The 15,410-nt window shown below is 38.2% G+C and overlaps 2 protein-coding genes across 7 annotated transcripts in view; both read left to right on the forward strand.

Annotated features, from left to right (window-relative positions):
- LZTR1 (leucine zipper like post translational regulator 1) overlaps positions 1–7,085 on the forward strand; it is a 29,788-nt gene extending 22,703 nt beyond the window's left edge. Inside the window, exons 18-20 of one of the 2 annotated variants that reach the window (XM_058177049.1) lie at positions 1,918–2,023; positions 3,522–3,675; positions 5,322–7,085. In XM_058177049.1, coding sequence (XP_058033032.1) covers positions 1,918–2,023; positions 3,522–3,674 — 259 coding nt within the window. In that variant the 3' untranslated portion in view covers position 3,675; positions 5,322–7,085. The remainder of the gene's footprint in view (positions 1–1,917; positions 2,024–3,521; positions 3,676–5,321) is intronic. The other variant, XM_058177048.1, reaches the window with a different exon arrangement.
- Positions 7,086–11,919: 4,834 nt separating this feature from the next.
- Positions 11,920–15,410, forward strand: part of MMP24 (matrix metallopeptidase 24) — a 53,048-nt gene continuing 49,557 nt past the window's right edge. Inside the window, exon 1 of one of the 5 annotated variants that reach the window (XM_058176514.1) lies at positions 11,920–12,504. In XM_058176514.1, the coding sequence (XP_058032497.1) occupies positions 12,349–12,504 (156 nt within the window). In that variant the 5' untranslated portion in view covers positions 11,920–12,348. The remainder of the gene's footprint in view (positions 12,505–15,410) is intronic. The other 4 variants (XM_058176509.1, XM_058176510.1, XM_058176511.1 and 1 more) reach the window with 4 other exon arrangements.

Genomic DNA, 15,410 nt, shown 5'->3' on the forward strand with positions numbered 1-15,410 from the left:
CAAATTAAAAAAAAAAATTGGCTAACCCCATTAAAATTAGTAATAAAACAATAATAAAACCCTGATTAAAAATCATTTTACATTAGGCCAGACCTGCGCGGCGAAACAAAAAGGTCTTGAGCTCGCGTCGGAAGGTCCAGAGGTCGGGGAGTAAGCATAACCTCAGAGGCAGCTCATTCCAGAGGGTAGGTGCCCCCACAGAGAAGGCTCTCCCCCTGGGGGTCGCCAGCCGACATTGTTTGGCTGACGGCACCCTGAGGAGACCCTCTCTGTGGGAGCGCACAGGTCAATGGGAGGCTATCGGTGGCAGCAGGCGGTCCCGTAAATAGCATCCTCCATGGCATCCTATGCCATGGAGCGCTTTAAAGGTGGTAACTAACACCTTGAATTGCATCCGGAAAGCCACCGGCAACCAGTGCAGCTTGCGCAGGAGAGGTGTTATATGGGAGCTTCGAGTAGCTCCCTCTATTACCTGCGCAGCCGCATTCTGGACCAGTTGGAGTCTCCGGGTGCCCTTCAAGGGGAGCCCCATGTAGAGAGCATTGCAGTAGTCCAGGCGGGAAGTAACGAGGGCATGAGTGACCGTGCATAGGGAATTCCGGTCTATGAAGGGACGCAACTGGCGAATCAGGCGGACCTGATAAAAAGCTCCCCTGGCGATAGCTGTCATATGTTCGTTTAACAACAGCCGAGCATCCAGGAGAACATCCAAGTTGCGGACCCTCTCCATAAGGGCCAATGACTCGGCTCCAACAATCAGCGATGGAACCAGCTGGCTGTACCGGGATGCCGGCATCCACAGCCACTCAGTCTTGGAGGGATTGAGTTGAAGCCCGTTCCTCCCCATCCAGACTCGCACAGTCGCCAGACACCGGGACATCACTTCAACGGCCTCGTTGGGGTGGTCGGGTGGAAATGTACAGCTGCATATCATCAGCGTACTGATGGTATTGCACCCCAAAACCACGGATGATCTCACCCAGTGGCTTCATATAGATGTTGAACAGGAGAGACGAGAGAACCGACCCCTGTGGCACACCACACGTGAGGCGCCTTGCGGCCGACCTCTGCCCCCCTGCCAACACTGTCTGCGACCGGTCAGAGAGATAGGTGGAGAACCACCGAAAAACGTTGCTCCCCACTCCCAATCTCTCCAGCCGCCGCAGCAGGATACCATGGTCGACAGGTCTAATAGGACCAGGACAGAGGAGCAACCCCTATCCCGAGCCCTCCAGAGATCATCCACCAACGCGACCAAAGCCGTCTCCGTGCTGTACCCAGGTCGGAAACCGGACTGGAACGGGTCTAGATAGACAGTTTCATCCAGGTACCGGGGAAGCTGTCTCACCACCACACTCAACAACCTTCGCCACAAAGCTTGGTAGCTTTAAAATACTCAATATTTGCAGGAAGGAATGGAGCCTCCATATTTTCATTGTTCTCCTTCCTGCTGGAAAGGTCTTTGTCTCCTGAAAATCTAGTATATTCAGATTCCTTTTGAAAATAGAAGGAACATCACAGTCACATCTAGAACCAATCCACTAATTTTCCACTATTCAGATTAAAGTTCCTCAGGCAAGGAAATAGACTGTTTGTGGCTCATCATAAGAAGTAATCCTCTACAAACACATCAATTCTGGGTTTTTATTTTGCTTACACCAGCTCCTTTCTGTGTATTTGAGTTCACGGAGCATTGGGAAACAGCTGCTGCACATATAATATAGCTGAAAAGGCAGCAATATGTATGGCCCGGAGCCAAAGACAATTTTCAAGAAGGCAGCCAGCTGCAATTATAACAATAACACACTAGAGAGAAGGTCAAACCTTTGTTTGTCCTTATTGCTATTCTGTTTCGGTTTATTGTATGTGCATCCTTACAACATGAAATACGAATTCTCTTTAACTGGTTTTTTTTAGCTACCTCTTTGCTGCCCCTTATTATTATGGGTTCTATAATAATCGTCTTCAAGCATATTGCAAGCAGAATCTGGAAATGAACGTTACTGTGGAAAATGTGCTTCAGGTATTTGCTACTAATGAATCAATTTGGAACTAATTGTAATTATCTCTTAATATTTTTTTTCAGGGAATAATCAATTGAAAGTTCCAAAAATAAGTACTGCACAGTTTGCAAGATTAGACTGATTAGTTTCTGATTAGTTCCTATGGTTTATCTCTCTCTATGGTCTCCCTATCTCTATGGTCAGTATAGAGTGCAGTGCATTCCCTGTTTGTAATTATTGATTACAAAAATTACATTACAAAAATTGCAATATACAAATCCTTAACATATTTTAAACAAAGATGATAAAGTTTACTTTACTGGTTTTATGCAAGAATGGAAGATAAATTCTACATTGTGGGGGTTATAATATTACAGTCCCCTTTCATTCATATGAATAATTTCAAATCAAAGAAAACAGCCAGTTGGCAAACCACCAGATGATTTCAGATTACGTAGGACAAATCTCAGTATCTAAGTGTCCCCATGCTCTAAATAATCACCGGGAGGCCAGAGCCATCATATATTTCCCCAATTGTGTAAAGCTGTTATGTCATTAAATTAGGCCATGCCATTAAAAATGGTGCGTATTAACTATTGCTGCAATGCTTTTATGAAGCTCTAGAAAATTAATCTTCGGTAAAGTCTATTCATATGTATATTTAGGGCTGCAAAGATATTTGGTTTGAAAGGAAACCAAATGTGGTTTGGAGAGTGTCTATAAGCACGTTTGTTGGAAATGCAGGTAGTTCTTTACTTATGACTTATAAGTAGTTGCTACTTATCTAGCAACCATTCAAAGTTAGGAAAGATCACCTCAAAGGTACTTATGACCCAGTCCCAAAGTTATGTCACTATACCACCCCTATACTCATTCGCTTTTTTAATCACCATCAACAGATGCTGCAATATGCTGCCCCAGCACATTTCCCTTCCGCCCCGACTCTGCCGTGCTGGGTCCCCACAGGCACTGGGCCTGCTTTGCCAATGCGTTAGGTTCCACACTTCTCCCCATACCGTCACTTATTACTCACCTTTCAAAGATCTCTAGAGCTCAGGAGGTTGGGGTAGGGAAGGAGGCTGCTCCATTGCTGGGCCACACGACACATTTCTGCAAGTCGATATTTTTTCAGCAAAAAATAAGACTGGCAAAACACTGGGGTTTTTTTCTTCATTAGACAGTGGCTTTAGCTCTCCCAGCATTAGTATTACATTAGCGCAGCTAATGCTTGTGGTTGTTATCTGAGACGCTTTATTTAACAGCCACTGCGACATATGACTGTAATGAGCAGGCTTTATTACAGTCATATCTTGTGGATTACCTGTATTTTACAGCTACCATGCCTTTTCTTGACTTTTAATGGCTAATCTCCACAACTTTTGCCCTCAAAAGTATTGTTAGTTTAAGATATTCATTACAGATGTATGGTACAAATTACATTTTTCATCTGTACAGCCCTAATATTCAAGTTTATAGAGTCTTTTTGATGCAAGAAACTTGTTGTTTTTTTTCCTTCAGATTTTAGAGGCAGCTGATAGGACCCAGGCATTGGATATGAAGAGACACTGCCTATATATCATTGTTCACCAGTTCACCAAGGTTGGTTGGATGTTTTCTGGGGTTCTGGGCATCTGCTGTCCTCTTTCACTGCCATGGTTGAAAACAGCTTAAGGTAGTCCTCAGTTTCATTCTTGTTGCTCCCTTTGGATTGTTTGCTATGCATTTTTAATCTGCCTTGATTAATCTTCAGTGTTCCTCACTCAATGTCTCTCTTTCAATGTTTCCTGTTCTTTGTTCTTCTGTTAGTATTGGGCTTGTAACATATTGATACATATAAGTGTATGTATGTGTATATTTATATCTAATTATTTATAGGAGTCGTAAGTTTCCTACAATTAAAATGGTGATTTATAATTAAATTATATATTACATTTACATTGTTTACAAGTGTGAAATTAATTTTAGAGAATCCAAGAAGAGTTTAATTATGTTTTATTTTTGTTTTGTTTTGTGTGTATGGCGTACAACAGGGAAGTCTACAGTGCTTTTTAACCACAGAGTAGTTTGGTAGCCTAAGATTGTTCATATGTTCATGTATGTGCGCTATCTATGAATACACCACAGGGGGGAAAACCAGCTTTGTGCCAGCTGGCTAGTAGTGTTTGTAGGGGAGGGGTGTTGGGTCATCTGGGTTTTCTTCTGCCAATCTTGCCTCGCATTGGCTTCCGGATGAAATACTGCTGGATTTTCCCACCAAAGTGGTACCTATTTATCTTCTTGCATTTTTACATGCTTTCAAACTGTTAGGTTGGTAGAAGCTAGAAGCAAATGATGGGTGGTCCTGTGGGCTTGAACTGCTGTAGTGCTGGCCCACTCTGGCTGACAAATCCATGTGTTTAAGCTGCTGCACCACTGCAGCCCCTTATATTTCATTAATAACAGCTCTTCCAGTAGCGTAATGCATCTATGCAATATCATAACCATTATATTTCAAGGTCAGTTTTTATATATTGCATATCTGGACAAAGACAGGAAGAGCATCTATGTTTCATTAATAGCAGCTCCTCCTATCCTTGTCCAGCTATGCAATGTATAAAAATTGACCTTGAAATGTAATGGTTATTATATAGCATAGATGCGTTACATGATCAGAGGGAAAATAATTCAAAATACACAGCACAAGTCTATTAGGACTAAAGAAAGATACCACATTTAATTACAATAGGATCAATTGGAAGCCACAGATATATTTATTATTACTTTTTCTTTTCAGGTTGGTTGCAATGCAATTCTACAAGGCTACATATGTAAAAATATTCTATAATACGCAGATTGACTGATATTTGGGAAGTCACCAAGAAATTTTCCAATTAAATCCAAACTATATTTCCATTATAAAAAAACCTTTTAACATTAGAAATTGACTTTGGAAATTGTATTTAGCCATTTTAAAAATTATTTAATTTTTTATAACACTCTAAAAATGTTAATATTTTAAGATTCCATCTGTTAAAAGCCATTGTTTAAATGTCTTTTCTGTGGATTTTTTGAGAATCTCATCACTAGTTTTCAAAAGCTACATCTTGCATAATTATGCAGACAAGAGAGCTAGAACAAAGGAATAGAAAATCTTAAATGTTGATTGTTTCTTCTCATTATTGCTAAACTTGATTGTTTCATGGAAAGTAAAACATGCTCCATTACATTAGTTTTCTAGTTTAAGATTAGATTCATTATGTTCACTTGAAGAAATAAAATATTAATTTGTACAAATTACTGGATTCATAGTAATAGCAAACCATTTTCCCTTTCTTGAAGGTATCGAAGCTGCCAAATCTTCGGTCTCTCAGTCAACCTCTTCTACTTGACATCATAGAATCATTAGCAAATCACATATCAGACAAACAGTGTGCTGAGCTTGGAGCAGATATTTAAGATTTTGTTTATTCTGTATCTTGCATATTTTCTTCTAAGTGGTTACACTCTTCCTAGATATATAAAGATATTTAATCTTCGTTATCAACACATGTTGATATGGTAAGAAGCCCTGATGAAGTCATCTTGTGTAAGATGAGTGGCCATATACATTTGATAAAATAACTACATAAATAAAGCAGAAAACCTTTGAAAATGTAATGATACTTCTGACTTTCTAAATATACATTTGAGCTGTAGTATTTGGATTATAGGCACATGAAGGCTACAAATTGTTAGGTCTGATAAGACTATATACCTTCATAGTTATTGATGAGTATTGATAATACACTTTTGATTCTTTGTCAGAACAATGTTGCTAAATTGAAAATTTCAAGGACTTGTTCAGGCAAACTCCAAGAATTGTACACAACTGAATGGAACAAAAAAATGTTACACACATAGACATATTGCGATGATTATAGTATAAAAAGCAAAGGAATACTGTTCTTTCCAAAAACAGGTTATGCAGTGAAACAACGAAAGTGTTCCTCTTTCTTTAGCAGTATAATGATTTCTTTTGACAATCTAAATCCAATCTATATTATTTTATTTTAAGATGTCATCAAAGACTTTCTTCAAAATACTGAATTGTCATCCCTTTTGCAGCACTTGTCTTGTTATGTGTTTCCTAAAAAGTTTGTTGTACTTTTATTTATTCTTATATTATGAGCCTCCCAGAGTCCTTTGGAAGTTGGGTAAGTCCTAAATCAAAATAAATGAATTGTAGTAAATCTATGAAGTTATGCTGGGTGACAGTATAGACGTGGAATCTTAAAAACCTTCTTTTTTAAAATTAACTGCATGTTTCAAACTCTTTTGTTCTATATGTAATTTGAAATATTCACATAGACATTGAGTTGGATGGCATACAAGTTTAATAAATCATCATTATCCTCATTGTGGAAAACTCCTTATCATCCCACTGATAAATGTATTTTAAAAGATGGATTCGTATATCAACTAAGCCAAATAAACACATTTTGTGCAACTATGCTAGGGTTTGGCAACCCGCAGCTCTCTGGCTCTTTCATCCCTCTGCTGCGCTGAACACAACTCTTCAGGGGAAAGGAGGCACAGCCCTGCACATGCTGAAGGAGGTTTTGGCATTTGAGTGCAAGTTGACAGTGTTTGCCAGAGATTTATAGAGAGGTACACTGTCTCACTTCCCCTTTTTGAGAGAGTTCAAACAAGCTCACAATATTCTGAGTATTTGCAGTCTGCAATCACCACAATGGAAACATCGTTTGGGAAACAATTCTCTGAATTCAGAGAGGGGAAAAAACACATTATCCTTCCCTGTCACTTCCCTGACCATCGATCCATCCCTGTTGAATATGACTGCATTTGCAGGAGTAAGTCAACCCGATCTTGAGATGGAACTGGCCAACATAGTTGACAAAGATATATGGTTGTCCAAGTTCAAATGCTTGACAGCTAATCTTGAAGATGTTGCTTGTTAGAAGGCCATTCTTGCTCATTATCACAAATGGAATGATATTGAAAACTTCTCCAAATCAGACAAACGTGTGTTTGAAACATGCCTGATAGCGGAAACTAGTCGTTATGTTCAATAGCACTTAATATTTTCAATAAAAATTATCTGAATTTGTTGTTTTTCTCTAGGTACTTTTATAGACCTGCTTTGTTTATTAAGTCTATCTGAATAAAACAACTTCAGTTTTCTAAAAGGGCATATTTTATGGAACTACATGTTTCTGTTTGTTTTCGTTTACCAGAAGCTCAACAACTCTACAAGCAGTCCTTGACTTATGTCTCTTTGTTTAACAATGATTCAAAGTTACAACAGCCTTGAAAAAAGTGCTTTACGTCCTGTACTCACATTTATGAACATCACCTCTGTGGTCACATGATCGCAATTTGGGTGCTTGAAAATTGATTCACATATATAACCAGTTGCAATGTCCTGTAGTCATGTAATCATAATTTGCAAATTTTTTTGCCAATTTCCAGCAAAATAAATCCATTGAGTAAGCTGGATTTGCTTAACTATGGATTTACTTAACAACCATGGCAAAAATAATTGTAAAATTGGGTCCAGTCAAATGATGACTTAACATTTTCCTCCAAATTATGAGGGCAATTCCAGTCCCAACAATGGTTGTTAGTCAAGGATTACCTGTATCTCAGATTGCAAAAATAAACTTGGAACTTTCAAGGCAGCAGTATTGCAATAAGAATATTTTTAGAAGAATAACATATTTGTATAAACTGATTGCTTTTATTGTGATCCAAGATGCTAATGAATCAGTATTAGCAAGCATGTATTTATGTAAGGCTTACATTTATCTGAAGAAATCTGACCAGCATTTTTTTTAAGTAATCATCTTCATGTATATATTTTCAAATAACAGAGTAGTCTTATTTTTCAACTTTGGCAGCTTGAAAATGTGTGAACATCTCCTAGAATTTGCCTTGATGGAGAATTTTGGGAATTGAAGTCCACAGATCTTATAGTTTCTAAATTTGAGAAGCACTTGGGTAGTAAATGAAAAACACTTGATGTTGGTGAACTATAGTTCCCAGCAGCCATTGTCACTGGCTCTGCTGGGGCTACTAAGAGACTTCTATTTTTTTTAAATATAAGTCCAGTAAGTTGCTGTAGATGGAACAATTTTTATCGTATTTACCCTTACTCAAAAACAAGTACTTGCTGTGAAAATGTGGGTATTCTACTTACCTTTGTCTTGATTATTTGATATGATTGTTAATGGATATTTAGCAGTTATTATTTTCTGTTAAATATTGTGTTCTTTATACATCTAATTATGACAGTGGTGAAATGTAAAATTTGTTACTACCGGTTCTGTGGGCGTGGCTTGGTGGGGGGAGGTAATGTGACTGGGGACGTGGCCAACTTTTTTTTTTAAACTTTTAAAAGCATTTTTTCTACAACCTCTTGGGCCGAAGAGGTTATTTTAAAAAATGCTTTTAAAAGCCTCAAAATTACTTTAAAACAACCTGCATATTTAAAGTAAAATAAAGTATTTAAAAATCTAAGATTACATCCAATATCTATCTCAACATTCAAGCTAGCACATTCCTCTTTTTTCTAAATTCAAATTTCAGCAAAACATTCTAAAGACTTACAGGTGAAACTCAAAAAATTAGAATATCGTGCAAAAGTTCATTTATTTCAGTAATGCAACTTAAAACTAATATATGAAATAGATTCATTACATGCAAAGTGAGATAGTTCACGCCTTGATTTGTCATAATTTTGATGATTATGGCTGACAGCTCATGAAAACCTCAAATTCACAATCTCAGAAAATTAGAACGTTACATGAAATCAAAAAAATAAGGATTGTACATAGAACAATATCGGACCTCTGAAAAGTATAAGCATGCATATGTACTCAGTACTTGCAAGATAGCAATAGCACTTAGACTTATATACTACTTCACAGTACTTTACAGCCCTCTTTAAGTAGTTTACAGAGTCAGCATATTGCCCCCAACAATCTGGGTCCTCATTTTACCGACCTTGGAAGGATGGAAGGCTGAATCAACCTAGACCCAGTGAGAATCAAACTGCTAGCATCGGCAGTCAGCAGAAACAGTCTGCAGTACTGCATTCTAACTCTACGCCACCACAGCACTTAATGGAAACAAGACAAAAGACCTGGACCATGCCTACTTTATCTGAGCTAATGAGATAGGCAGATATTGTTAGGGCAAGGTGGCCCTGCTACATTTTATATACGATTTGTATTAAAACTTTTAAAAAAGGAAAAAAATTAATGCAAACTAATTTAAAAAGTAAGGAAGAAAAGAAGAAAACAAAGGAAAATGTACAAGAAAAAGGTTAATAGAAAATAAAGAAGATACAAAGAAGCGGTTGCTGATATTCCTCACAACAGCTATAAGCACAGTTAAATTTGAACCTCACTCTAAAGTTACATATTTTTTTCTGTAATCTATCCTATCAAAGCATTAATTGCAAGTTTATTTTTTTCCCTTTTTCTACTAAAAGTAAAAAAAAGTTCTCCAGGCACAAATAAATGTATAATTCATAGTTAGGCTTATAGAAAAGTCAATCCCTTAGTGCCCAATGTGGAATCCTCTTCAATGTCTTGTATCAGCTGTGGCAATCTCATCTGTCATTGTCACTTCCATTTGCATTCTCTCCAAATCTTTAAATTTTTCCAATCTCTTGCTTTCTGCAGAGAGTTTAATCTGAATCTCTGTGGTTTAAAAGTAAAAATCACTCTTTCCAAAACAATACCTTTTTTCCCTTACATACTCTAATTGGAATTTCCTTAAGTAAAATTACATCTGTAATTTGTATTATGATTTCAGTTGTTTTTCATAACACAAATACTGTACATGCCTTTATTTTAGAAACTGGTTGGATTAATACTGGCCAGCCTCCTAGTGGAGGGAAAGGCAAGAACATAATCTTTGCTGTTCATCCCTTCAGCTTTCGGTATCATCTCTCACATTGCTGCAGCAAATTTTTGAATCCTTCATTGTTACCTTTCATAGGTACACAGAACTGCATGGATGAATTGCAGAGATGGCCTTTCTCCCCCACCTAACAGGAATTGTAAGTGCTTCTCTAATGCAATCCATAAAACTTACTTTGCAAACTATGGAAATCATATCATTTTCAACTATAAGCAATTTAGTACAATATCTGGTTTATTGATTGAGGAAGGAAAGGAATTTCCATGCTATAAATTAATGTTCTAAAGAGGAAGAGAGCTGGAGCTTTGTCCACTGAAGACTATAGATACTATCAGTTTGGAAGTCTGAAGTTCTTGGAATTTCATTTTGCCAGGATTTGCATTAACACTGATGCCATTGATTGTGCCCAAGTGTAATTTTCTTCATGACTACATATTGTAGTCTCTGTCACATAAGTACTAATATATCTCAGAAGTAATATATTAATAAGAAATGCCCACAATGCAGTAGTGGGATTCAAGTCATTTAACAACCGGTTCTCTGTCCTAATGATTTCTTCCAACAACCAGTTTGCCAAACTGTTCAGAAAGTTAACAACTAGTTCTCCCAAAGTGATGCGAACTGGCTGAATCCCACCACTGCCGCAATGTAACTGTCTGATAAGATGGCATTAAAATGTACTAAAAGTAAACAATATTATTTCAAAACTACTTTAAAACAACCTGCATATTTAAAGTAAAATAAAGTATTTAAAAATCTAAGATTACATCCAATATCTATCTCAACATTCAAGCTAGCACATTCCTCTTTTTTCTAAATACAAATTTCAGCAAAACATTCTAAAGACCTACTGTACAGTATTTAGAGTGCAATAATAAACTTTGTAGTTTAAGTTAGAGAATAATGTATGTGTTAAGAATATCTACATTTACAACTCTTCAACATTTTATGCTTGAATAAATGAGTTAAGAATACCTATCACATCTACACAGAGCTAAATATTGTCTTTTTATTTATTCAATCAATATGCTAGATATATACTGAGGAAGGTATTTTTTAAAAAAGCATGTTTCTAAACCTGGAGGAAGAAACATCAGTAACTTGCACTAATGCTGATGACACTACTGATAGCTGAAAATGGAAATGATGTTCTAGTAAGGAAAATGGAGCACAGTGAACAAATGGGATTAAGGTTAAATATAAAGAAGATCAAACTAATGACAACAGGACTTGACAGTACAACCTTGGAACAACCTTGGAATTGACAGTAAAGATACTGAAAATATTTGATAGCTTCTGCCTTTAGGATTGACTCTCAACAATAAAAAAATCAGCAGTCAAGTAATATGCTGCAAACTGGTACCTTGTATGGTAGTAATGGAAAAGATTATTCAAATGTCATGACATATCTTGAAACAGAATTATGCAACCACAGTATTCCCTGTGATACTCTATGAAGGGGAAAGTTGAAAATTGAAGAAGATAGTTGTGGCAGCAACACAAAGTGAGGTTCTTCCTTCCAAGAACAAAGACACTGTTTAGCTTTTTCACAGTTAGCCAAGGTTGGCTACCAGCTTCTACTTGCTGTATAAAAGGTAAAGGTGAAGGTTCCCCTGGCACATACTGCTAGTCGTTGCCGACTCTAGGGGGCGGTGCTTTTGTTTGTTTGTTTGTTTTGTATTATGTATGCATAATACAAAAACCAAATATCTTCACAATTGGCTATGCCATCTCAGAGGAATAAAATAATGTTTTGACTTAATTTTAGCTTCCCATTTCCTAGAACCAAAAGGGGCAAATCTTTATGATTAAATTTATTTCAATGGCTCTACTATGATTATCATAATCAGGAGCATTCCGGAGACAAAACATTTCTTAACAATATCAAAGTTCTGAAAATGGACATTGAGTCTGAGACTGAAGCCCCAAGCTGATGGACTTGATAGGAAGCCAAACAACATACAGTACCCTTCCGTTGAGGATATCTGCATAGATCTGAGCCGATGTTTTGAGTTTGCCTATACAACTCACCAGATTGCAAATTGAAGGACAAGTTTTTAATTAATTCAAAAACTGCGTATTGCCGCCCGTACTTTCAACAGCAACTTCTAAATGGTTTCCTGCCCATCGCAACCCGCAGATCCAAGATAACTTTTCATCGACTCAAATCAGCCGCTTCTGTTGCTAAACTGTTTTGCTGCTGTTGCTGAGATCTGCCTTGCGCCCGTTCAGCCTTTTCCCATAGTTTCTTCTACACCTCCGGGTGGCTTGGCTTTCTTTCTTTCGCCACCCCAACTCCTCCCGCCCCTGGAAGACTTTTTGTTATTACCTCAAAGAACTGAGCGGGGTTGAGTTGCATCGCATCCTTATCCCACCTCTCTGGCCGAAGCGCATGCGCGGTCGGCCAGGCCCTGCTCTCCCTGCCTGAGCAGGTGCAGGGATGGGCCCCGCTATGGAGCGGAGGCAGCGAGGATGCTGCGGAGCCTCAGCCTGGGGGTGCCGTCGCCTGCTGCCCTTTCTCAGCGCCCTGCTCTGCGCTTGTGGAGACAATAGCGTCGGTCCGGTAGGGACGGGGAACAGCGAGTTGCCAGCTATGGTGGGTGCTGTGAGGGACAAATGAAAGGAGCAGGGGGCCGCCCGGAGAGGCTTTCCATTGCGGGTGGGGGGAGCGCAGCCGGGCGTCGCCTCCCCACCCCAAGTGGTCGCCGCCTGGCCCGTGCAAGATGCTCACCAAGCTGGGCTGAAGACAAGGCAGGTTGAGTCATGGTGATGGGCGATGGAGCCATCCATACCAATTAGCCTTCTCCTGTCTGGGTATCAGGGAGGGGTTGGTGAAGATGTTCCCCTTTTCTCTGCCAGCGTGGCTCTGTCCTTACCTAAATGGAGGGTGGGGGGCAGATCGTAGTGCCCCAGTGTTTTGGTAGCCCTGGCTGCGGCTGTGGCAATCTATTTGTTATAGGGAGGAAGGGGAGCAAGGGGGAAGAAGCAAGGACAGGGAATATTTGGTTGGGTACCACCGTCCTGAATGGGTTGGAGGACTTTACACAGAGCCAGTGATGCAAAACAGTGGAAGGCTGAGTGACTTTCTCCCAGTAGGAAAGAAGTGATGATGATACTGCAGGTCAAGGGAAAGCTCAGATAACTGATAATTGAAGCTCAGGGATTCAGGGAAAGTAAAGGCAAATGATTTCATAGACCTATGAACCAGACAGATGGGCTGTACTTGGTGAGGTGGGGTGGGGTAGTAGTTCTGATAGACTGAAAACATTTCCTATATATCCTTAAGGATATGCTTCTAGTTTTCTATGGATTGACCTGCCAATATATCACTGTATCTGCATGTTATTGAATGAATTAGTATTGCTTTGTGATAAGCAGTAGGAAAAAACACAAAAAGGAAGTCTAGCTATGTCTTCAGATAGATTGGGGTTTTTGTTTGTTTGTTTGATAATTATTGATGATGTGCTGATCTTAGTGTATACTGATATTTCGGAGCTTTTCTGCGAGCTTTGATGGCATTGATGGTTTTGATGATGAGACTGCTTCCAGTGGTATCAGCTCAGACAGATCAAAACCATGATGAAAATGCTGCTATTGAAGATATGCAGTGGGAATAGTGTAACTTATTTATTAAATTGTTATCCTGCTTTTATTAGTTTATAAGTTACTCAAGGTGGCAAGTATGCATAATGCTCCCTCCCTTCTCCTGTTTTCTCTACAACAACAACCCTGTGAGGTAGGTTGTGCTAAGAGAAAGCACAGTTCGGCTTTCATGCGGAAGATGAGACTAGAACTCAGAGTTTCCTGGTTTCTAGGCCAGCATCTTTATCACTACATCAACCTGACTATTAAGAAATAAAGGAAGAGTTACTAAAACCATTTGTATTACTTGGAAGTATATATTGATAGCACACATTTTTTGTATTTTGAACAGTATAAAGAAGGGTATAATTTTGTTTCTATTCTTGACATTCTTGAATATATTTTAAGGTGGTATAAATTTATGATGGATCCTATAAATAATAGGAAAAGGTAAACCAAGTCCATTTTCAGATTTTATTTGTATCCTGCCCTTATTATTTTTACTAATAACTCAAGGCAGCGAAGATATCCAACACACCTTCCTTCTCCTATTTTTCCCACAACAACCCTGTGAAGTTGGTTGGGCTGAGAGACAGTGACTAGCTCAAAGTCATCCAGTTGGTTTTCAGGCTTTCATGAGACTTGAACTCATGATCTCCTGCTTTCTAGCCTGGCGACTTAATTACTATTTCCCTTGGCTCTCCTAATAAACTAAGGAGATATAACAAGTTACAGAGGAGTGGTGGCTGGGCCAACTAACCTACCTTCTTAATGCATGACTGCCTTCATACGACTGAATCTTCCAATGGAAGCTGATGCTATACCCAAAAGTCTTGCAATATGACGTTCAATAAACTTATTTTGAAACTTCTTAAAAACAGTTTGAAATAAATAGTTGGCAGGAGAAAAGATCTGCTGCTCAAAAAAGGTGCTGTAATTTTTGGTAGACATGCCAAGTAATTATTTGGATCACAGCTTTTATATTAAATAACAAAAAGACATTCTTCTGTTAAAATAAGAAACAAATATTGTAACTATTAAGGTAGTCCACAACTTACAACCACAATTGAGCCCAGAATTTCTGTTGCTAAATGAGATACTTGTTAAGTGAGTTTTGACCCATTTTACATCCTTTCTTGTCACCGTTAAGTGAATCATTGCAGTTGTTAAGTTAGTAACCCAGTTGTTAATTGAATCTGGCTTCCCCATTGACTTTGCTTTGTCAAAAGCTGATCACATGACCCTGGGACAATGCAACTATCATAAATATAACCAGTTGCCAAGCATCAAATTTTGATCATGTGACTATGGGGATGCTGCAACAGTCGTAAATGTGAAAAACAGTCAAAAGTCACTTTTTTTTGGTGCTGTTGGTAACTTTGTATGGCCAGTAAGTGAATTGTTGTAGGTTGAGGATTACCTGTACTCGATTTAGTAGAAAAAATGCTGATATATACTGATTACAAAATGATTTATAATGATGCTTTATACATATGAGGGGAAGTGATAAATGCTATCATTGATGGTTTAGATATGGCTTCAATATGCTTTTTGAAGTCTAAATCTTGAAGTCATATTTTGGCCCGTTTGACATAAATGGAGTATATTAAGCATAAATAACCTAAGTATAGCTAGTTCCCAGTTTAAGAATGAGTTTTGTTTCCAAGGTTTACCTTATTGTACAAATAAGTATTATTGTACAACACTGAATAAGTAGTATTGGGAAATGAATTTGACCATTTTCCATTAAACTTGAATCATTGGGTATTTAACTCGAATTTTTCTACAATAAGCTCCATTCCTAACTATGGGTCCTCCTTAAAGCAGAACGTTCTTAATCTGGAGATTTGTATAAATAAATTTCTCTGGATGGAAATAAATGATTCTACAAGCACAGAAATTGCTGTAGCATGTAGGCTT

The sequence above is a fragment of the Ahaetulla prasina genome, chromosome 3 (genome assembly GCF_028640845.1).
Source record: "Ahaetulla prasina isolate Xishuangbanna chromosome 3, ASM2864084v1, whole genome shotgun sequence".
NCBI classification, from domain to species: domain Eukaryota; kingdom Metazoa; phylum Chordata; class Lepidosauria; order Squamata; family Colubridae; genus Ahaetulla; species Ahaetulla prasina.